The sequence below is a fragment of the Danio rerio genome, chromosome 6, assembly GCF_049306965.1.
Source record: "Danio rerio strain Tuebingen ecotype United States chromosome 6, GRCz12tu, whole genome shotgun sequence".
Lineage (NCBI taxonomy): Eukaryota > Metazoa > Chordata > Actinopteri > Cypriniformes > Danionidae > Danio > Danio rerio.
In genome coordinates, this window is record NC_133181.1 from 2,833,894 (window position 1) to 2,858,242 (window position 24,349).

Sequence of the window (24,349 nt, forward strand, 5' to 3'; positions counted from 1 at the left end):
AATATAATATAATATAATATAATATAATATAATATAATATAATATAATATAATATAATATAATATAATATAATATAGTATAATATAATAATATAGTATAATATAATACAATATAATATAGTACAATATAATAATATAATATAATAGTATATAGTACAATATAATAATATAATATAATATAATATAATATAATATAATATAATATAATATAATACAATATAATAATATAATATAGTACAATATAATATAATATAATATAATATAATATAATATAATATAATATAATATAATATAATATAATATAATATAATATAATATAATATAATATAATATAATATCCGGCAGCTAGCTCTCTGCAACTCTCACATGTTCACCCACTGAAGCTAAGCAGGGCTGCGCCAGATCAGTACCTGGATGGGAGACCACATGGGAAAGCTAGGTTGCTGCCGGAAGTGGTGTTAGTGTGGCCAGCAGGGGGCGCCCAACCTGCGGTCTGTGTGGGTCCTAATGCCCCAGTATAGCGACGGGGACTCTATACAGCTCAGTAAGCGCTGTCTTTCAAGTGAGACGTTAAACCGAGGTCCTGACTCTCTCTGGTCATTATTAAGCCCAGGATGTCCTGCGAAAACGAGTAGGGGTTTAACCCCGGCATCCTGGCCAATTCTGCCCAGTGACCTCTGTCCATCATGGCCTCCCAACCCTCCCCATATCATTATTGGCTTCATTACTCTGTCTCCTCTCCACCAGTCAGCTGGTGTGTGTTGTGTGGTCTGGCACAATATGGCTGCTGTTGTGTCATCCAGGTGGATGCTGCCCACTGCTGGTGGATGAGGAGATTCCTGTCGTGTGTAAAGCGCTTTGAGTGCCCAGAAAAGTGCTATATAAATGTAAGGAATTATTATTATTATTATGTATAGGAACTAATACATAGATAAATAAGTCTATAAAATAACAGAAAATGTAGTGGCAGTTTATTGCAAAGGTTTTTTTGTATGAACCCAGACGATATAGCATTTTACACTATTAATAATGTTTAATGTTTTTTTTTAGTTTTCAAGGTTAAAAGTTGACGAAAAATCAAGGTTTCATAATCCAACTCAAAGGGCCCTATCATACACCCGGCGCAATGTGGAGCAAGGCGCGGCGCAATACTTGTTTGGTAGTTTCAGCTTGGCGCAAGAGTCGTTTTGAGGTGTTGCGCTACGCTGTTTAAATAGCAAATGCATTAGCGCTCATATGTGCACCCATAGGTGTTCTGGTCTAAAACCGAAGGCGTTCTGAGGCGGACCGCTGGCGCGTCGCTATTTTGAGAAACTAAAATAGATTTTTCTTTACACCAAAACAAACCCGGTCTAAACTCCGGCGCAGAGTTGCGCCTCACTTACACACTGCTTAATACACACAAGAGAGCAATACGCAAATATCTTTACATATGAAAAAATTTAAATAGTAAGATTTTTATAATAAGAATAGATATAGGATATAAATATAAAGGATTAAAATATTACAAAACATATTATTTTCTAGCCTACATAAATATGAAAAATCACTGCTTTTATCTCTTCTTCATCTCGGGAGGCTTTTTCAGTTCATTCATAACAATTTGCTTTTGTATAATGTTATTATTATTAGCAGTATTATTTATTATATCCATATTTATATTTGTTTTATTAAAAACAAGCTTAGATTTGCCCACCTGTCAGGTTTTAGACCCTATGGGGCACAGCATGTGTTTTAGGATATAACTCAGGTTTTTGAACACACTTAGTTAATATTGTTCATTTATTCGTTTGCTAGAAATTAGAACTGAATTTAGAAATAGTTTTGAAACAAATCTTTGCGCTTAACAAACGAAATTAATTATTTATAGACTAATTGATGTCTGTGTGTAAAGGTTTCCCTATCCAAGAGCGAAAATGAAAGTAGATCCATTTTCTCTCATTCTCACGCAGTAGATGCTCTGTTTAACAATTTTCTGTCAACTGTGAACTGTTTGCTAGTGAAATGCTCAGTTTTTCCACTTAGACTTACTTTGCGTCCTGTAAATAGCGAATGCGCTCTTGGCGTGACGCAGCTGACTCTTAAAGGGAATGGGAGATGAGACTCTGATTGGTTTATTCTCAAAACACACCTATAACTCATTAAGAAAATAAACTCAACCCTTTTAGACCATGCGCCACGGCGCAAAGCGCATTTTCCCGTCCGTAAATTAGCAAATATGCGTTCTGACAAGCGTTTGTGCCCTGCGTTTTGCACTCTGCGCATGGACCGTCAAAATAGAGGCCAAAAGCATAAATAAAAACCAAAAAACCAATAACATGAATAACAAAATATGTAAAACATTTTTTATAGTGCGGTGGCCGATTTTTCTCCAGTTCTCATCATCATGTGTGTTTTGTTTCTCAGAGTTCAGACGGCAATGGGCTTGAAGACTCTGTGCCGCTGCTGTTTTCTAGTTTCGGGACTGAAACAGATGCTCTGTTGGCTCAGACCGAGGCGCTAATGTTGTGTGAAGGATGCTGCGCTCGTCTCGATCCTGCAGATCTGAATCACGACAGCTGGACTTTAGTGGCTCTTCAGGATCCGCACAGAGGAGGATCACTTCTGCACAAGTACAACACAACCGGTGAGAGAACACCCACAAAAAGCAGGCCTCGTTTTCATCCTGACTGTCTCAAAATAATGACCGTGTTTTTATTCAGCAGACGCACCCGAGGAGCCCAAACCCGCATCAATGACTGACACAACACAACCGGCTCAGGGTAAAGTGTCACACTGGCACACCCGATTTCACATGAAGTTTTCTTGTAAAACATTCATTAATTCATTTTCTTTTCGGCTTAGTCGCTTTATTATTCTAGGATTGCCACAGCGGAATCAACCGCCAACTTTTCCACCATATGTTTCACGCAGCGGATGCACTTCCAGCTGCAACCCATCACTGGGAAATATCCATACAGACTCATTCACACAAACACACACACACACACACTATGGACAATTTAGCCTACTCAATTCACCTGTAGAACATGCAAACTCCACACAGAATTGTCAACTGACCCTGACGAGTATTGAACCAGCGACCTTCTTATTGTGAGGCAATCATCCACCCACTCCGCCACCGCGAAACCCAAAACATTCTCTAATAATATTTGTTTATTTACAATTTTGAAATAGTATTATTACAGTGGCTCAGTGGTTAGCACTGTCCTCTCACAGCAAGAAAGTCGCTGGTTCAAGTCCTGGCTGGGTCATTTGGCATTTCTGTGTGGAGTTTGCATGCTCTCCCCGTGTTAACGTGGGTTTCCTCCGGGTGCTCCGGTTTCCCCCTCAGTCAAAACACATGCGCTATAGGGGAATAGGATGAACTAAATTGGTTGTTGTGTGTGAGTGAGAGAGACTAAGTGTGTATGGGTGTTTCCCAGTACTGGGTTGCAGCTGGAGTGGCGTCCACTGCATAAAACAGAATAGCTGGCAGTTCATTCTGCTGTGGTAAATCAGAGACTAAGTTGAAGGAAAATAATGCTGTATTACAATTGATTGTTTCATCTTTGAGCCATGTACTTTACTGTATTCTCCTCATCCAGATCCTCCCAAATCTAAAACCACAGTTCCCGAGGTCCAGATCAAAACATATAAGAAGGACAACATTTTTAATGAAAAGCCAACCACAAAACCCAGGTTCACTTTTATCACCATTCCCTAATCTCAAGTATAAGTGGAGATTGTCATGTGGAAAGATGAGTAAAGGCAAGTTTGTGGAAAGACTATTTGTAAATTCATATTAATGATCTCAGGATGCACAGTTGAAGTCTGAATTATTATAATTATTAGCCCTCAATTCAATTCAGCTTTATTTGTATAGCGCTTTTACAATGTAGATTGTGTCAAAGCAGCTTCACATAAATGGTCATAGTAACTGGAACAGTGTGGTTCAGTTTTTAGTGTTTAAGTTCAGTTCAGTTTAGCTCAGTTCAGTGTGATTTAAAATCATTACTGAGAGTTCAAATACTCCCTCCTGTATATACAATATGAAGATTTATTTCAACATTTCTAAACATAAAAGTTTTAATTACTCATTTTTAATAACAGATCTTTGCCATGATGACAGCACATAATATTTGCCTAGATATTCTTCAAGACAAGACACTAGAATTCAGCTTAAAAGCACATCAATTATTAGGAGATGTGTACAATTTTACCACAGTACTGTATCTGTTCAGGCAGTTGTTCTTTCTTATCTAGATTACAATCCAGTGGTATGGTCGAGTGCATCAAGTAAAGACAGTTAGTCCAGAATAGAGCGGCACGACTCATTTTACACTGCAATAGAAGAGTTAATATTATGAAAATGCATACAACTTTAGGTTGGTTATTGGTGAAGGATAGGGTAATTGTTACTCTGTCATGTTTCATAAGGAATATTTCTGTGTCAAGAGTGCCAAGTGTATTGTACTGTTAACTTTTGAATAGGGATGCTAGTCATAATTTAAACATCAGGCATGCATTAAAAGGACATTTTTTGCTTCCCGTTTCAAAAACGAATGCAAAGCAACGCTTGTAATGTATTGATCTTATTTTAAAATGTGCGCCTGGTTTCGCGATTGTCTTAGAACTTCCGATTCAGTCGCCTATGGGAGAAATGACTAGGAATAATAAACGGCAGAAAACGGTCAAACTACTTGCTCTACAAACAAATGTTTGCAAGACTATACAGACCAAGTAGAATAATATAATGAGGAAATATCAGTTTGCAGTTTTTAATGTCTAAAAATTAATGGAAGTGAATGAGTCCGGAAGTCTCGAGCCAAAAAGATTCAAGTGGCTGCGCCCGCTCGTTGGCGGAGAATAAGGTGAATAGAGCAGAGATGGCCAACCCTGTTCTTGGAGAGCCACCCACCTGCAGATTTCAGTTGCTACCCATATCAAACACACCTGAACCAATTAATTAGGACCTGAACACCACGTGATAATTACAGGCAGGTGTGTTTGATATGGGTTGCAGCTGTAATCTGCAGGAAGGTGGCTCTCCAGGAACAGGGTTGGCCACCACTGGTAGAGGAATGAAAACATGGATTGAATTGCCATCAGACATTACATGCTTTGTAACTAGTAAAATGAGGTTTAAAAATTTGTTAAATAAATATTTAATGATACAATAGTAATGGGATTGTTTATATGGATGTTATGTGTGAATTTTGGGTTTTTATGTTTTATTTTTATTAGTCTTTGTTGTTATGTATTAATGTCATTTTGTTTTGTGTTCGATGGACCCCAGGAAGAATAGCCACTACCTTGGTAGTGGTTAATTGGAATCCTGATAAATAAATAAAATAAAGGCTTAGCTAGGTTAATTAGGTTAAGTTAGGATAATTAGGCAAGTCATTGTATAACAGTGGTTTGTTCTGAAGACAATCCAAAACAAATATTGCTTAAGGGGGCTAATAATATTGACCTAAAATGGGTTTAAAACAATTAAAAACTGCTTTTACTCTAGCCGAAATAAAACAAATAAGACTTTCTCCAGAAGAAAAAATATTATAGGAACTACTGTGAAAATTTCCTGAATCTGTAAAACACCATTTAGGAAATATTTAAAAAAGAAAATAAATGTGACTTTTTTTTTTTTTTGAGCAGAGTCTGTACTGTCTGTATTTTCCGCAGGTCGTTTGAAGAGGTCATAACATCGCATACGTACTTCAATCACTTCCTGCAGTTTCTGCAGACTCAAGGTGCAGACGGAGCCCTGCTCTTTATCCAGGATGCAGAAGCTTTGCGCAGCATCGAACACAAGCGGCAGAAGGCCAAAATATGCCTCATTGTTGACAAATACTTCCGCAGAGATGATCCTGGTACTGCTTATGCTCATTTACCTTTAGTCATTTAGCAGACACTTTCATCCAAGGTGACTTACTGTATAATTGAGGAGAGTAAAAATAAATTAAGTAGTTAAATAAATAAATAAATAAATAAATAAATAAATAACAGAATTGAAATGACACAAGGGTGACCGGAATATTCTCTTCCCTTCACATTAAAAATGGTTTTGCATGCTCCAAATAAAATAAATAAGTAAGCAAAAGCATGTCAATGTCTCCCCCTGCAGCTGATTACCTGCAGTGCAGCGCTGACATCATCACCAGAGTCAGTCAGATGGACAAAGTTTTTCCAGAGCTCATCTACACCATCCAGCATCTGGTTGCCAAATCCCTGGAGGCCACATGGTATTGTGATACAATTTTGGGAAAGTAGTAATACCACAAGAGGTCTTGTGTTTATCCCGGACGAGCCCCCGCATGTTATGTTTTATTGGTCCCATTCATTCATTTTGATTTGGCTTAGTGTCTTATTCATCAGGGGTTGCCACAGCAGAATGAACCACCAACTATTCTAGTATATGTTTTACACAGCAGAGCTTTTAGCTGCAACCTGTACTGGGAAACACCCATTCACACACACACTGATACACTCCGGGTATTTTAGTTTACTCAATTCACCTATAGTGCAAATGTTTGGACTGTGGGGGAAACCGGAGCACCCGGAGGAAACCCACGCTAACACGGGACAGAAATGCTAACTGACCCAATCAGTGACCTTCTTGCTGTGAGGTCACAGTGCTAACCACTGAGCCACCATGTCGCCGCCACATTTAACATATCAATATATTTATTACTTAGTAATCTAAATAAATCTAAATTTGAACTAATCTTATTCTAAATAATGTAACCATTAAATGTCTTCTCTAACATAGTGCATGGCTGGATACGCTTCAGAATGCCATACAACTGCCAAAGTCCATTAAAAAGCAGGAGAAAAATGTGGAAAAAACATCTATGTGAGTTCATAAAATAAAATTATGGCCTTTCATAAATAAAATATTGCAAATATAAAGTGATTCCTTAAAAAAATATACATATTTAATAAAACTCTTTAAAAAGAGATTTTTTTAACATTTATTTTTATTATTTATATTATTATAAACACTAAAGTAAAAATTATTGTGAATGTTGGCTTTTTAAAAACATTTTAAGATTATTTGAAACACATTTGAAATTATGGGTTGTTTAGGAGAAACATCTGAAAAGCCAGAGATTAACCTGCTCTTTATAATAAAGTCACTGCTTTGTGGACGATATTACAGATATTATAGATGCTCTGTGCTCATTTTTTAGTGTTACATTGAACATACAGAACAAATAGCATTTCATTTCTTTTTATCTTTAACAGGTTCAGACTGTATCAGGACACATTTTCTGTTTGTCCACATGCTTCTGAATCTGATGAGGACATTAAAGGACCTCTGCTGATGGGAAAACTGGTGAAATATTTCAAAACTTAAAGCATCTGTAATTCTCAGACCATTACAAGCACGTATTGAGCTCATCTGACTTGATTTCTTTAGAAAGCAAACGCATGGGAGGTTTTCATAAGCTTCATTCGCAGTGTGATCAAGTTTCAGTCCGGCATGGTGAATCGTGAGATCAGAGCTGAGTTTGAAGACTATCTGGTACAAAACTACGAGCACTACTCAACACGTGAGTCTACTAATAAACATAAATATTCGGGAATACACTGAAATAAATTACACAATGCATTTTTTATATCAAGGACTCCTAGCTAACAAAGCATGTCTTTTCAGAAAGTTATCAAATCAAAATTGTTCTTAATTGTGCAAATGTTTACATGAAGCCAAACATATAAACTTATATCATATTTTATTGTTTGCTTAGTAACTGATTTCTTATATGATTTGGATTTAATAAATATTTATACTTTGAGATATTTCTCAAAATAAGAGGTCCTGGGTTCATTCCGGACGAGCCCCCAGTTTATGTTAATGTACCTAATTTTTTAAAATAATACATGTAAAAATTTAATACATATAAAATACACAATATTTTTGAATTGATGGGTGACTTTTTAAGGTCAAATCAACATGCACATTAGATGTTCTAAATATAAATACAAGTAAAGCTTTTGTAAAACAGTATTACTCAAAGCATGCCATTTCAAAGGGAGATGTCCTGTGTTTATCCCAGACGAGCCCCCAGTTTATGTTAATATACCCAAATATTTTATATATTACATATAACAATTAATAAATATATATATATATTTTTTTTTGCATTGATGGTGCCTTTTTAATGTCAAATCAACATGCACAATTAGATGTTCCAAATATAAATACAATAAAGCTTTTGTAAAACAGTATTACTCAAAACATGCCATTTCAAAGTAGAGGTTCTGGGCTTATCCCGGATGAGCCCCCAATTTTTTTTTCCAGAAAGATTTTAATATTTTTGCATTGTTGGGTGTCTTTTTAATGTCAAATCCACATGCATACTAGAATTTCCATATATAAATAGAGATTTAGGGATATGGTATTAATCAGTGGTTGCTATTTCAAAAGAAGAGGTCCTGGGTTCATGCTGGACGAACCCCCCTAATTTTTTTCCTATAAAAATTTTAATATTTTTGCATTGTTGGGTGCCTTTTAATGTCAAATCCACATGCATAGGAGAATTTTCATATATAAGTCGAGATTTGGGGATATGGTATTCATCAGTGGTTGCTTTTTCAAAAGGAGCGGTCCTGGGTTCATCCCGGACGAACCCCCAGTTTGTTAATATACCCAAATATTTTATATAAGGCATAGAAAAATTAATACATATAAAATACAAAATATTGTTGCATTGACGGGTGCACTTTTAATGTCAAATCAACATGCATATTAGATGTTCCAAATATAATTACAAGTAAAGCTTTTGTTAAACAGTATGTGTGCCTTTTCAAAAGGAGAGGTCCTGGTTTTATCCCGGACGAGCCCCCCAATTTTTTTTTTCCATAAAGATTTTAATATTTTTGCGTTGTTGGGTGCCTTTTTACTGTCAAATTAATATGCATGCTCGAATTTCTATATATAAATAGAGATTTGGGGATATGGTATTAATCAGTGGTTGCTATTTTAAAAGGAGAGGTCCTGGGTTCATCCTGGACGAGCCCTTGAATTAATTTTTCCATTAAGATTTTTAATGTGTTTTTTGCAATTGTTTGGGTGCCTTTTTGATGTCAAATCAATATGCAAATTCTAATTTTTAAATTTGGAATATGGTATTAATCAGTGGTTGCTATTTTAAAAGGAGAGATCACTTGTTCATCCCGGACGAGCCCCCAATTTATGTTAGTATACCCAAAAGGTGGTTCTAACATGAACAACAAAAACAAATCACTTGTGAGGAAGAAAAATAATAACTTAATGGCAAAAATAAGCCAAAGAATATATACACACTGACAAAGAGTATACATTTTATTTAGAATATAAATAAAAATACAAATATATGGATTAATGTCACAATATTAGTAACAGATGTCAATTTTTTTTAAATATAAAAGATTTTCCGAAATGATTATAAATGCAAATTTATGTATTTATATGATATTTATTTTTTTATTTCATACATTTTTAGAATTTAAAAGGGTGAATGTCCACCAGTATGTATTATGTATATTTAACGCAATATATTGATAGTTAACATATCTTTATTTAGGGCTGATAACAGTTAAACCCTCTGTTGTTTTTCTGCAGCTTATGTGGTAAGATCCAAAGCCAATCATAGCTCCGAATTAAGCACTGATGGAGAAAAGTACAAACCCAAGATACGGTGCATCATGGACAAACTGGTGACAGTGGACTTTCTGGTCAATGACCTGTGTTTTTATCTGGAGTGTGAGAGGTCAGGACCGTCCAGCAGAGGGCGCTCTACATGCACTGCGATATAATTATAAATGACTGACTGGGGTTTTGTGAGATTACAGATTCAGGCGTATGGCAGACGCTGGCGATAAGATGGTATCAGAGGGTTTGTATAGCGAGAGCGATTATGCCATGCTTCATCATAAAGCTGAGCTGATCATCAACATATTTCTGACCTCACAGATTTCACCAAAACTCCTGGTACGATTGTTTCTGTCCGCCCTGCATTATACCTGAGCTGATTTTTTATATGTATGTTATTTATAATATATTATGTGTGTGTGTGTGTGTGTGTGTGTGTGTGTGTGTGTGTGTGTGTGTGTGTGTGTGTGTGTGTCAGATAAACAGCAGTGAGGCCCAAAAAGAAGTCGTCCTGCAGCGTTTTGCCTCTGGAAAAGTGGACCGAACGCTCTTCTATCAGCCAGTAGTGGACTTGTTTCCAGTTCTCATCTTCTGTTGGAGAAAGTAATTAAAATTTGCAATCTCACACAAGTTTAGGTTTTATTTACAGTGAGCCTTTCCCAAGCTCAAAAATATCAATTGTTTAAAGAACAAATTTACTAGTTTAAGTAACAGTTTAAGGCAAAAACAAAGTGAACAAAACACAAAAGTACAAAAAAATGACGCAATAAAAATAAAACAATGGACTGATTTAATAACACTAATATATACAATTGGTACAAAACCATTAAAATCTGAAAGAAAATCAAGCTTTAAATATTAGCTCTGCTTGTTTTTGGATTATTGTTTGTGTTTGATAATAAAGATTAAAAAATGTATACAAAAAAGTAAGCATTATCAACAAAAGTAAACGAAAAATAAGCATGCTATTAATATTATTTTGGTAAGCATTAGTGTTTTAATAGTAACATTATATACATTTTAATAATAAAAAGCCCCCCATAACCCTCCCCCACAAAAAATAAAATAAAAGTTAATGAAATTAAAATGACGAACAAAACAGATTAATTAAAAATATAAATTAAAAATAATCAAACTGAGACAAAAACATAAATATAAATAAAATAAATATTTATTTTTTGTTTAAAATAAAGTAAATATTAATGTCGTTTACAATAAAATAAGTGTTAATTCTGTTTACAATAAAATAAGTAATCATTTTTAGTTTAAAATAAAATAAATATAAATGTTTAGTTTAAAATAAAATAAAGATTAATGTTTAGTTTGAAATAAAATAAATATTAATTATGTTTACAATAAAATAAGTAATCATTTTTTAGGTTAAAATAAAATAAGTATAAATGTTTAGTTTAAAATAAAATAAAGATTAATGTTTAGTTTGAAATAAAATAAATATTAATTATGTTTACAATAAAATAAGTAATCATTTTTAGGTTAAAATAAAATAAATATAAATGTTTAGTTTAGAATAATATTAATTTTTAGATAAAAATAAAATAAAGATTAATTTTAAGTTAAAATATAAGTTTTTTTTAGATTTCAACATTTAAAAATTTATTTTTTAACCCTAAAAATTAAAAAAATGTATTGATTTTTTTTTTTATGTAAACAATTATATACCGTAGTTTAATTACATTTCAAACACTATTGATAACTAAAAATAAGTTGAACTATTATGCTTTATTATGCAAACTATTATGCTGTAATGTTTGTTCGCTGTGGTAGGTTTTGCTGTCTGAAGGTGATGCGGCATCTTTACCCCAGTAAAGCACTGATGATGGTAAAATCACTGCGCCCCTTAAACCTCCAGCAGGAGTTCCAGATCATCAGATCCACAGAAGGTGAGCAGCTCACCACAGAGATCATACACAAGGCAAAATCTAAACCATTGGATCATGCAACCAATCACGTTTTAGGTGTGAATCAATAAATGAATTATTTTAGGTATAAGAAGGGGAAGTAATTTTTAAAGGGATGGTTCATCCAAAAACTGTGTGAATTACACATTGACTAATGTTATGTAAGACATATGCTTGCTTTACTGAACCAAATGTATACATTTCATTTGATTACATCTAATTTATTAATCAAAGTTATTTAAGTTTTCAGTGTTTTGAGGCATAATGAATGCATGCTGGCCTACTCTATTGGCTATTCAAGCAGATGTGTGTTTATAAAATTACTACTACTACTACTAATTAATAATTAATATTTATATAATAATTAATATTTGGGTGAATCATCCATTTTAAGGGGACCTGTTATGCATGAATCACTTTTTATAAGGGGTTTAAACACAGTTGTGTGGTAACAGTGTGTGAACATCTCCAGCTTCTAATAGTAAAAAATAATTAATTATATTTTTTAAAATCATACTTGATATAAACAGTCTGCAGAAACACTTTGATTGACATTCTCCCTTTGTACGTGTCATCAGAGGGGGAAAGCCCCGCCCACTAGTGGCCCTGAGTGAGAAGCACTTTTAAATCTGCCGCTATGCTGACATAGGCATTTGTAACTCCGCCCTCTTTTGAAAAGAGCACAATCTCATTTAAATTTAAAGCAACGGTCACCAAAACGCCACAATTAGGATCAAAATTAAATTTCAAAGAGTTATAAAACATTATTTGTGTGGTATTTTGAGCTGAAACTTCACATACACACTCTACTTGTGACTCATCTTGTAAAAAGGGGCATAATAGGTCCCCTTTAAGTTTATCCAGTGGTGCAGTTTGTACTGTGCAGTAGACCATGATCTGTCAGGATTTCAATCACAGATTTATTGATGTGTTTGACTAGTTAAGGAAGCCACGCTGCGTTTCTCCAGCCAACACGGCCTGGTTCTGCTGCTCCCGCAAGCAAACTAACACACTGAGGACACATGAAAACAGATGAGGAGTCGAGACAGAGCAACTCTCAATAAAAAAAACAAGGCAACACTTCTTTCTTAATGTCATTCAGATAAAGGTCATGCAACATTAAATATCAGTTAGGATCAGTATTGTTAGCTTCAAGTATATCTATAAGCTAGTGTGCTCCAAAACAGTGACAATTTCTCCCTCTCAATAAGGAAATAAACACTCAGCGTTTGGTTTGCTGCAAGCTGTTCTCACATCAACAATAGAAAAGTGAATAGTGCAAGAACATGACAGTTCTCTGTTCTTCCTCTAGATGTCAGCATATCATCATAATAGTTCTGCTAGTTAACTTAAAAAAACTGCTGGTGTTTTCACATCATTTTCATGCTTTCACCTGTGATTAACAAGAGCGTGTGCATTTACCACGAGCATATCAACCATGCGATTAATGTGTGAAACGGATTAAGACGAGAGTGAGGTTATAAATGTTAAATATATTCAGTTTGATATATTCATCTCTTGCTTATTTTACTCTCATATTTAGCCTACATGAAATGTTTAGTCTGTGCTATGCGTATTTATATATAGTGCTCAAAAAAATAAAGGGCACACTTGGAGTTACTTTGTGCTGTTTAGGCGTTCCCTTTATTTTTTGTGCAGTTTATAAATACAAGCATGCATAAAATGCTGAAGTATTAAAAAAACAGAAAACACAAATGTTTACTCATGTATTTCTATTTATAAATCATATTTCTTTCATTCATTTTCTTTTTGGCTTAGTCCCTTTATTAATCTGGGGTCGCCACAGCGGAATGAACTGCCAACTAGTGTTTGACACAGCGGATGCCCTTCTAGCTGCAACCCAACACAGGGAATAAATAATATTTATCAGAAATAAATATTCGATTTGTTAATATAAATAAACATTTAAAAAAATAATTCATACATGCATGTGTGTATTTACATATGCATAATAAATATGCAAATGACACATTTATTGATTTAAATTAATTTATTTTTTAATTTAATTTTGACTTGTTTTTAGTTTAACAGCATTACAAAATATTGTCTGATATAAATTAATGAACTTTTCATGTAACTAAATATATCTCAAAACAATATTTTACACATTACATGCATAAATCTTATACAGTTGAAGTCAGAATTATTAACTCCCCTGAATTATTAGACCGCTTGTTTATTATTTTCTCAATTTCTGTTTAACGGAGAGCAGATTTCTAAATTCTAAACATAATAGTTTTAATAACTCATCTCTAATAACTGATTTATTTTATCTTTGCCATGATGACAGTAAATATTTTTTTTACTAGATATTTTTCAGGACACTTTTTATACAGCTTAAAGTGACATTTAAAGGCTTAACTAGGTTAATTAGGTTAACTAGGCAGGTTAGGGTAATTAGGCAAATTATTTTACAATGATGGTTTGTTCTGTAGACTATTGAAAAAAAGAGCTTAAATGGGCTAATAATTTTGTCCCTAAAATGGTGTTTAAAAAATTAAAAACTGCTTTTATTCTAGCCGAAATAAAACAAATAAGACTTTCTCCAGAAGAAAAAATATTATCAGACATACTGTGAAAATTTCCTTGCTCTGTTAAACATAATTTGGGAAATATTTAAAAAAGAAGAACAAAAATTCAAAGGGGGGCTAATAATTCTGACTTCAACTGTATATGATGGAAAAACAAGTTATCAAAATGACTGGAAAACAAAATATATATATATATATGAGCAATATCACATGAGTAGAAGGGGAATAGGGCTGTATATACATATTGTGCGTTGGCTTGAGGCCTCAGGTATTTTTAACTTCAATTATTTGTTTATTTTCACTTACTTTAATTTGCTGTAAAATGTACAACTGAAATAGCTGTTTCTTCATGAATTAATTAATGATGTTTTGTCTATATTTAATTTTTATGAAATATTATTATGTATTAAATACTGTTTTTACTTTAAACCAGCAAACTTAGACCCCCCCACTAATAGCGCTATACAGCCATATTGCATTGCTACTCGTGTGATATTACTCATATATTTACAGTTAAAGTCAGAGTTATTGGCCCCCTTTACATTTTTTCTTAACATTTCTAAAATGATGTTTTACAGAGCAAGGAAATTTTCTCAGTATTTCTGATAATATTTTTTCTTCTGGAGAAAGTCTTACTTGATTTGTTTTGGCTAGAATAAAAGCAGATTTGAATTTTTTAAAAACCATTTTAAGGTCGAAATTATTACCTCTTTTAAGCTATATATTTTTTCAATAGTCTACAGAACAAACCATCGTTATACAATAACTTGCCTAATTACCCTAACCTGCCTAGTTAACCTAATTAACCTAGTTAAGCCTTTAATGTCACTTTAAGCTGTATAGAAGTGTCTTGAAGAATATCTAGTCAAATATTATTTACTGTCATCATGACAAAGATAAAATAAATCGGTGATTAGAGATGAGTTATTAAAACTGTTATGATTAGAAATGTGTTGAAGAAATCTGCTCTCCCTTAAACAGAAATTGTTTAACAGATTTTATATATATATATATATATATATATATATATATATATATATATATATATATATATATATATATATATATATATATATATATATATTTAATCCCATTACTGTCCCAATGCAAATCAATTAGGTTAATTGGGTTTTAACAAATTTAAATGGATTGAACATAAAACAATAAAGTTGTTCTCCCAAAATTCTCAAGCATTGTGTTTCAGCTCAAGTAGTTTGAACAAGCAGCAATTTATGTAATGTTATTTATTATTTAATTTAATTGTTTTGTAAATAATAATGCTGATTAAAACTGTGCTGCATTTATAGCATTTTAGTTTCTGAGGATTCTTTCTATTGTACTGAAATCATGATTACATGTACGACATCCACTTTGATTGTGGTATTATGAACCTAATTGTATAAAGATGGTGCCATATTAGTATGCAGGGCAATGCTTTACATATCAAAAAATTAATTTACACGGGTAATTTGAATTCAGCTTTCTGTAACGCAGGATAAGTGGGACAGGTCAGTGGAGGACGGTTTGTGGTTCATTCGCAAATTACTCTATTGTGAAACACGGCGGAAGCAATTAACATGAAGGAGTTTTCTGTCCTTCACCCACTCAATGAAAGAAGAGTTCAGATGCACGGGGAGCACATTTACTGGCCATATTTCAGAACAAAGTCAAGAGAAAAAAATAAGAGAATATTAAGTGTCATTAATTTTTAAATTGCATCAATTATTTAATTAGACTTACTGTAAAGTGCTGTTAAGTACTGTTAAATAGCCGTTTATATATATATATATATATATATATATATATATATATATGTATGTATTTATATAAATATATTTTTTTAAATATATTTTTAATATATATATTGTGTGTATGTATATATATATATATATATATATATATATATATATATATATATATATATATATATATATATATATATATATATATATATATATATACATACATACATATATATATACATACATATATACATATATATATATATATATATATATATATATATATATATATATATATATATATATACACACACACAGTTGAAGTCTGAATTATCAGCCTCCCTGTTTATTTTTTCTGCCGATTTCTGGCGGATGAATGAAGCGGATAAAATACAACTTAACACTTCTATACAGCTTAAAGTGACATTTAAAGGCTTAACTAGGTTAATTAGGTTAACTAGGCTGGTTAGGGTAATTATGCAAGTTATTGTATAATGATGGTTTGTTCTGTAGATAATACAAAGAATATAGCTTAAAGGGGCTAATAAAACTGACCTTAAATGGTGTTTAAAATATTAAAAACTGCTTTTATTCTAGCCAAAATAATAAAAATAAGACTTTCTCCACAAGAAAAAATATTATCAGACATACTGTGAAAATTTCCTTGCTCTGTTAAACACAATTTGGGAAATATTTAAAAAAGAATAAAAAAAATCAAAGGGGGGCTAATAATTCTGACTTTAACTGTATATAGAAACTGGCAGTGGAGGATTATAGAGAGCAAAACAAAGTCAGACTTTCTGACACAGAACGCACATTTTCAAAGGGGAATATCTGACTTTAGCAATGTTTTTCAGTTAAACAAGTGCGTTTACTTGCCTGATTATTAAGTATCTGCAAACATACTGTGGAAATTTTATGCCATAAGCGTGTACAAATTTTCATACAGCACATTTAGGTGTACATCAGCAGCAGCACTGTGTCTAACTGCAGGAACGAGCTGCTCTTTACTCACACACACACACACACACACACACACACTCACACTCTCACCGCCGTCAGCTGAATGTCATCACAGCACAGCCCATGTGAGAGCGGAGCCAGCGGCAGCAGACACAATTAATTTCTGGAAAAAGTGCTCTTTTAATTAAACAAATGGTCCTGAAAAATGGTGAGCGAGAACTAGTGTCAGAATTCCCACATGTGGAGGAGTTCATTACTGTTCACAGAGCCGCGGGTTAACCCACCTCTTTCACACAAGCACACACAGTTCAGAAGTGTGTTACCGCTTTTAACTGAGTTTATACTTTTAATCACAATAAAAAAGGATCGTTTACAGACTTATATAGATGTAAAACACATAGATGTCGTAGCTCATTTGCAGTGCATTCATTTCATGTCTTACAACACCGGATACAATATTAATCTCAGCATTTTAAATCACTTAAAGAGACACTCATTGGTCACTGATTTATCAGAGGTCGCCACAGTGGAACGAACCACCAACTATTTTGGCATATGTTTTCCTAAGCAGTAGCCACAACCCAGTAATGTGAAACACCCATACACACGCCACAGTGGAATGAACCACCAACTTTTTTGACATATGTTTTCCTAAGCAGCAGCCACAACCCAGTAATGTGAAACGCCCATACACACGCCACAGTGGAATGAACCACCAACTATTTTGGCATATGTTTTACTAAGCAGCAGCCACAACCCAGTAATGTGAAACACCCATACACACGCCACAGTGGAATGAACCACCAACTATTTTGGCATATGTTTTACTAAGCAGCAGCCACAACCCAGTAATGTGAAACGCCCATACACACGCCACAGTGGAATGAACCACCAACTATTTTGGCATATGTTTTACTAAGCAGCAGCCACAACCCAGTAATGTGAAACACCCATACACACGCCACAGTGGAATGAACCACCAACTATTTTGGCATATGTTTTCCTAAGCAGCAGCCACAACCCAGTAATGTGAAACACCCATACACACGCCACAGTGGAATGAACCACCAACTATTTTGGCATATGTTTTACTAAGCAGCAGCCACAACCCAGTAATGTGAAACACCCATACACACGCCACAGTGGAATGAACCACCAACTATTTTGGCATATGTTTTCCTAAGCAGCAGCCACAACCCAGTAATGTGAAACACCCATACACACGCCACAGTGGAATGAACCACCAACTATTTTGGCATATGTTTTACTAAGCAGCAGCCACAACCCAGTAATGTGAAACACCCATACACACGCCACAGTGGAATGACCCACCAACTATTTTGGCATATGTTTTACTAAGCAGCAGCCACAACTCAGTAATGTGAAACACCCATACACACGCCACAGTGGAATGAACCACCAACTATTTTGGCATATGTTTTCCTAAGCAGCAGCCACAACCCAGTAATGTGAAACACCCATACACACACATTCACACACACACTCATATACTACGGCCAATTTAGTTAATACAATTCCCGGAGCACACAGAGGAAGCCCACGCCAACACGGAGAGACCATGCAAACTCCACAAAGAAACGCCAACTGGCCCAGCTTGGACTCAAACCAGCGACCTTTTAGCTTTGAGGCCACAGTGCTAACCACTAAGCCACCGTGACGGCCTTTTTCTTCGATATATTTTTTTTTTTAACTAGAGGAACGTTTCTCAAATAGGTTTTAAACAAGTGAAGGGTGAGTAAATGCTCAGTTTTTTGTGTACTGTCCCTTTAAAAACAACCGAGTGAGACTTTGATCAGAGTTTTACTGTGTCTGGTTAACATCTGTCTGACAAACGTGACCTTTTACATCACTTTTCGACACAGATTCACACAAAAAAAAGCCTCATCACGTCTCATATTTGTGACTTTTACAGGGAATTACAGTTATTTTTGATTTCACAACACACACACACACACACACACACACACACACACACACACACACACACACACACACACACACACACACACACACACACACACACACACACACACACAACCCTTAATGAACTTTCAAATCAAGCATAATAAACAAATGTCAATACATGTTTAAATGCTAACAGTGAATAATGGAGTGAGAATTAATCATGTGTTTAAGTGCTCTTTAAACATGCTGAAGCTTAAATAAAATAATAAATATGCACAGACACATTCTTTACAAGGGTGTCACGGTGGCGTTCGCCTCACAGCAAGACGGTCACTGGTTCGAGTTGGGTCAGTTGGGTGCTCCGGTTTCCCTCACAGTACAAACACATGCGGTATGGGGGAATTGATGAACTAAATTGGCCGTAGTGTATGAGTGTGAATGCAAGAGTGTATGAGTGTTTCCCAGTGTTAGGTTGCGGTTGGAAGGGCATCCGCTGTGTGAAACATATTCTGAATAAGTTGGCGGTTCATTCTGCTGTGGCAACCCCTGATTAAAAAAGAGACTAAGCTGAAAAGAAAATGAATGACTTTCTTTACAACAGAAGTCACACACTTTAATATATATTGTGTGTGTGTGATGTATATAATATGTAATATGATAATATGATGGTTGTTATTGTTCTTAAATAAGATTGTATAACTCATAATAAAAAATGTTGCGATTACTGTGAAATTAATTTAATAACATTTAAGCACATTTCCCCTCAACTTCTCATTACTGTAAAACACTCAGTGATTTGTAGAGGAATAGTGTATTTGTGTTTGTTAAATGTATTAATAACAGGAGTATTGTCTTTTATTTAATACTTAGGATGCATTTTTTGCATGAAAATTAGTGTTGATTGGTAATTATTTATTACTCATTTTGTTATATTTGTTATTTTTAAATAATATTATACATATTTTATTATTTATTTTATTTATTGTTTTGAATTAGTTTCTTTTCGGTTTTTTTATTTTAATTTAAATTTGCGTTTGTGATTAAAAGTTTTAGTTTTTAATATTTCAAATTGGGGACACGGTGGCTTAGTGGTTAGCATTGCTGCCTCACAGCAAGAAGGTTGCTGGTTTGAGTCCCGGCTGAGTCAGTTGGCATTTCTGTGTGGAGTTTGCATGTTCTCCCTGTGCTGGCGTGGGTTTCCTCCGGGTGCTCCGGTTTCCTCCACAGTCCAAACACATGCTATAGGGGAATTGATTAACTAATTTGGCCGTAGTGTATGAGTGTGTGAATGAGTGTGAGTGTGTGTGTGTGTGTGTGTGTGTGTGTGTGGGTGTTTCCCAGTACTGGGTTGCTGCTGTGTAAAACATTTGCTGGAATATTTGGCAGTTCGCAGTTGACCTCTGAAATAGAGATTAAGCTAAAGGAAAATGAATGAATGAATTAATATCAGGTTTAGTCATAGTATTTCGAGGTAAAGTTTTTTTATTTCATGGGTGTTAGGGTGTATTCAATTGTGAAGGTTTTACCTTGTTTTTAAAACCTATAGACAGACATTAACATTTTAAAAACAATTAATAACAATGCATTCTGCATCACGTCAAACAAGTAGTTGGCAATTGGCAATGAACTCATGTTTTAGTAGTTTACATGAAGACAATAATGGTATTGTTTTCGCAAACTAACACGCTCAAACCTGTTTTCAAAAGATCCCAGCTTCCACAACATCACTGTTGCGTAAATGAATGGCCAACATGGATAAACAGTTTTTAGTGCAAAACTGTGATACTACCAAAACCCAATAAGTTAAGGTAACTCAAACCATTGAGGGAAACCAATTGCTACAAACCATTTAAATTCAAAAACTAGTCCTAATGAGTACTGTGAACTTAATCCATTTGAGTAAACGAAGCAATTTGAGCACAGTAAAACCCAATAAACGAAGAGAACTCAAACCAGCTGAGTGAACCCAGTAAGTTAAGGCAACTCAAACCATTTGAGAAACCCGATTGCTACAAACCATTTGAGTTAAAAAAACTAATCTATATGAGTACTGTGAACTTAGTTTATTTAAGTTGAAGTGATGAGATATTTAATTAACTCATTACCTTCAACACTGAGTTCAAAACTCTTTTCAAATGTGTAGAATTAACTTTCAGTCAGTTTTGAGTTAACTACACTCATTTCACTTGATTAAAGTTGACTGTTGGGTTTTACATTGTAGAAATATTAAAATGTAATATTATCATACTAATTTTACATATTATATTTATACTGCATTGTATTTCATTCCTGCTTACTTCAAACTAACAGCTTTAGTCTTAGATCAGTGTTTTTATAAGGTTTTTCTCACATTAGCAGCGAAGCCTGAGGTTTTGTCACATTTCAAGATGCACCAGTGGCCCTCAGGAACCTCCAGATGTCTGTCACCGTAAACACACCACACACACACACACACACACGATCTCACACACATAAACAGACTTATTCCTACATCCCTGTGAGGGCTCACATAGACATAATGATGTTTCTACTATACAAACCGTACATTCCCTCCTCTCACCCCCAAACCCAACCCTCACAGGAAACAGTCCACCTTTATACATTTTCAAAATACTTAATTCTGTGTGATTTATAAGCATGTTTACCCATGGAGACCTCAATTTTGGTCCCCACAGAAGTCCTTATGATGCTATGTCTACACTAATCCGGATCGATTTAAAAATGGTGTTTTTGTCTAAAAACCCACCCAGGCTCTTCGTTCTTGAACGTACCCCTATGTACATTTCTGGAGAGCTACGTTTTTTTTGCAGTTTTAGTTTTCCACCAGAGGGCGCTGTGTACACTTTTAGAGATCTCAAATTTCTCTCGCAAGTGCCATTCGCGCCTGCTGGTCTCACATAAATCCACCAGAGGCCGCTGTTGAAAATCTTCACCCTGGCTGGAGTTTACAGAAAGTTTTGATTTTAGTCACCCGACACTGCGTTTTCATGGACAAACATCATGCAGTTTTGAAAATACCTGTGTTTGTGTGGACAGGCTTAGGACAGTGTTTTTAAAAAGATGCGTAGTGGTTAACTCACCCAAGTTCGATTCCTGGCTCGAGGTCCTTTGCTAACCCTTCCCCTCTCTCTGCTCCCAATACTTTCCTGTCTGTAACCTCCATTATCCTCTCCTATTAAAGGTGAAAAACCCCTAAAAATGTATTTAAAAAGTTTCCTAAAAATGCCATCTCAGTGTGAAGTTTGACAGAACGTTGAAACGTAGAGATAATTAGGCATTATAAAATGAAAACGTACAGTGCATGCGGAAAGTATTCATAGAGCTTCACCTTTTCCATATTTGTTTATGTTACAGCCTTATTCCAAAATGGATTAAATTAATTAATTTACTTAACATTCTCCACACAATCCCCCATGAAGACAGTGTGAACAATCAGTTTTTGAAATTGTGGCAAATTTATTAAAAATATAAAAGCTGAAAAATCAGATGTACATCAGTATCCACAGCCTTTGCTCAATACTTTGTTGATGCACCTTTGGCAGCGATTACAGCCTCAAGTCTTTCTGAATATGATGCCACAAGCTTGGCACAGCTGTCTTTGGGAAGTTTCACCCATTCCTCTTTGCAGACCTCTCAAGCTCTATCAGGTTGGATGGGAAGCGACGGTGTACAGCCATTTTCAGATCTCTCCAGAGGTGTTCAGTAGGATTTAGGTCTGGGCTCTGGCTGGGCCACTCAAGGACATTCACAGAGTTGTTGTAAAGCCACTCCATTGATATTTTGGTGGTGTGCTTTGGGTCATTGTCCTGCTGGAGGATGAACCGTCGCCCCAGTCTGAGGTGGAGAGCACTCTTGTGCAGGTCTTCATTCAGGATGTGTCTGTACATTGCTGCATTCATCTTTCCTTCTATCCTGACTATAGATCCTGCTGCTGAAAAACATCCCCACAGCATGAGGCTAACACCACCATGCTTTACTGTAGAGATGCTATTAGCGCTGCCTGCTTTTCTCCAAACGTAACGCCTGGCGTTCACTCCAAAGAGTTCAATTTGAGTCTGATCAGACCAGAGAGTTTAGTTTCTGATGGCCTGAAAGTCCTTCAGATGTCTTTTGGCAAACTCCAGGCAGGGAGTGACTTCAGTCTGCCCCCTCTACCATACAGGCCTGATTGGGGGATTGCTGCACAGATGGTTGTCCTTCTGTAAGGTTCTCCTCTCTCCACATAAGAACGCTGGAGCTAAGACAGAGTGACCACCGGGTTATTAATCACCGCCCTGACTGAGGCCCTTCTCCCCCGATCACTCAGCTTAAATGACCGGTTTGCTCTAGGAAGAGTCCTGGTGGTTCAATCATCTTCCACTTACGGATGATGGAGGCCGCTGTGCTCATTGGAACTTTCAGAGCAGCAGAAATGTTTTTGTAGGCTTTCCCAATCTTGTGTCTCGACAATCCTGTCTCAGAGGTCTACAGACAGTTCCTTTGTCTTCATGCTTGGTTTGTGCTTTGACATGCACTGTTAACCCTGGGCCCTTATATACACAGGTGTATGCCTTTTCAGATCATGTCCAACTGAATTGACCACAGGTGAACTCCAGTGAAGCTGCTGAAACATCTCCAGAATGATCAATTTGGAGCTTCACGCCAAAGGCTGTGGATACTGATGTACATGTGATTTTACAGCTTTTTATTTTTAATAAATTTGCAACAATTTCAAAAACTCTTCACATTGTCTTTATGGGGTATTGTGTGTAGAATGAAACAAAAAAAATGTAATCTATTTTGGAATAAGGCTGTAACATAAGCAAAAGTGGAAAAAGTGAAGCGATATGAATACTTTCCGGATGCACTGTATTAATTTGGCTTGTGTGTATCAGGTCTGCGTCCCCACTGGGATATAAAAACAAGCACACACACACACTAAAGCACACTACATTCACCAACTATGTAGTCCAGCAGTGCTAATGTTTGTGAAGACCAGAATGGCACGTGTTGGCGCTGCTGGCCATGCGAAGCTGTTGTTTACGGCGGCTCCGTCTCTCCGAGCAGCTGTGGGTGAAGAAGCTGCTCAGATCTGCTTTCACACAGCCAGAAGCAGCAGAGAGAAAAACACGGCCATGTCAGACAGGCCTTCATCACGGCACCGCAGGAGCGCGCGGTTAAGAATAGCAGAAGTCATGTCGCATGCATCAGACGCCTGTTTGGGGGCTGAACTGCAGCTCTTCTCCCCCTCCCGCAGTGATTATCTGCGGCCGTTTGCATGCTGTCGCAGTTTTGGCCCTCAGGTTGACATAATCCCGCGGAGGGGCCCCGATCCTGGACCCTTTATTAAAGTGATTCTGTTCCAGCGCTGCTCCCCGCGGACTCTGCGCTTATTGTGCAGTGGAGACATCTCTTCTTGTTTCATATCAGTGTCCTTCTGAGAAATGTGTCTTAGCTTTATTGAGTAAATTAAAGCACAGATTCCTAAAGGTAGACAGATAACAGGATTGTGCTGCCTTTTAAGATGACTTACTTTAGCCATATTCAAAGAGAGACGATTGCAGAGAAGATTAAATTTTGCGACAAATAGAGCAGTGCAAACATGTCAATGCATATGTCAAAAAATGTGGGGTTGCACACCACTGATTTGTAT

General features: G+C 35.5%; 1 protein-coding gene across 29 annotated transcripts in view; it reads left to right on the top strand.

Moving 5' to 3' along the window:
- The window catches only part of rgsl1 (regulator of G protein signaling like 1), a 43,545-nt gene that overhangs the window by 7,537 nt on the left and 11,659 nt on the right, over nt 1-24,349 (top strand). For 6 of the 29 annotated variants that reach the window (XM_073953512.1, XM_073953513.1, XM_073953526.1 and 3 more), the window contains 12 exons: nt 2,406-2,625; nt 2,702-2,761; nt 3,587-3,680; nt 5,664-5,851; nt 6,106-6,223; nt 7,227-7,317; nt 7,402-7,534; nt 9,586-9,733; nt 9,816-9,954; nt 10,094-10,218; nt 11,401-11,516; nt 12,475-13,296. In XM_073953512.1, coding sequence (XP_073809613.1) covers nt 2,406-2,625; nt 2,702-2,761; nt 3,587-3,680; nt 5,664-5,851; nt 6,106-6,223; nt 7,227-7,317; nt 7,402-7,534; nt 9,586-9,733; nt 9,816-9,954; nt 10,094-10,218; nt 11,401-11,516; nt 12,475-12,542 — 1,500 coding nt within the window. In that variant the 3' untranslated portion in view covers nt 12,543-13,296. Of the gene's footprint in view, nt 1-2,405; nt 2,626-2,701; nt 2,762-3,586; nt 3,681-5,663; nt 5,852-6,105; nt 6,224-6,750; nt 6,835-7,226; nt 7,318-7,401; nt 7,535-9,585; nt 9,734-9,815; nt 9,955-10,093; nt 10,219-11,400; nt 11,517-12,474; nt 13,297-24,349 lie in introns of those variants that run through there. The other 23 variants (XM_073953514.1, XM_073953515.1, XM_073953528.1 and 20 more) reach the window with 6 other exon arrangements.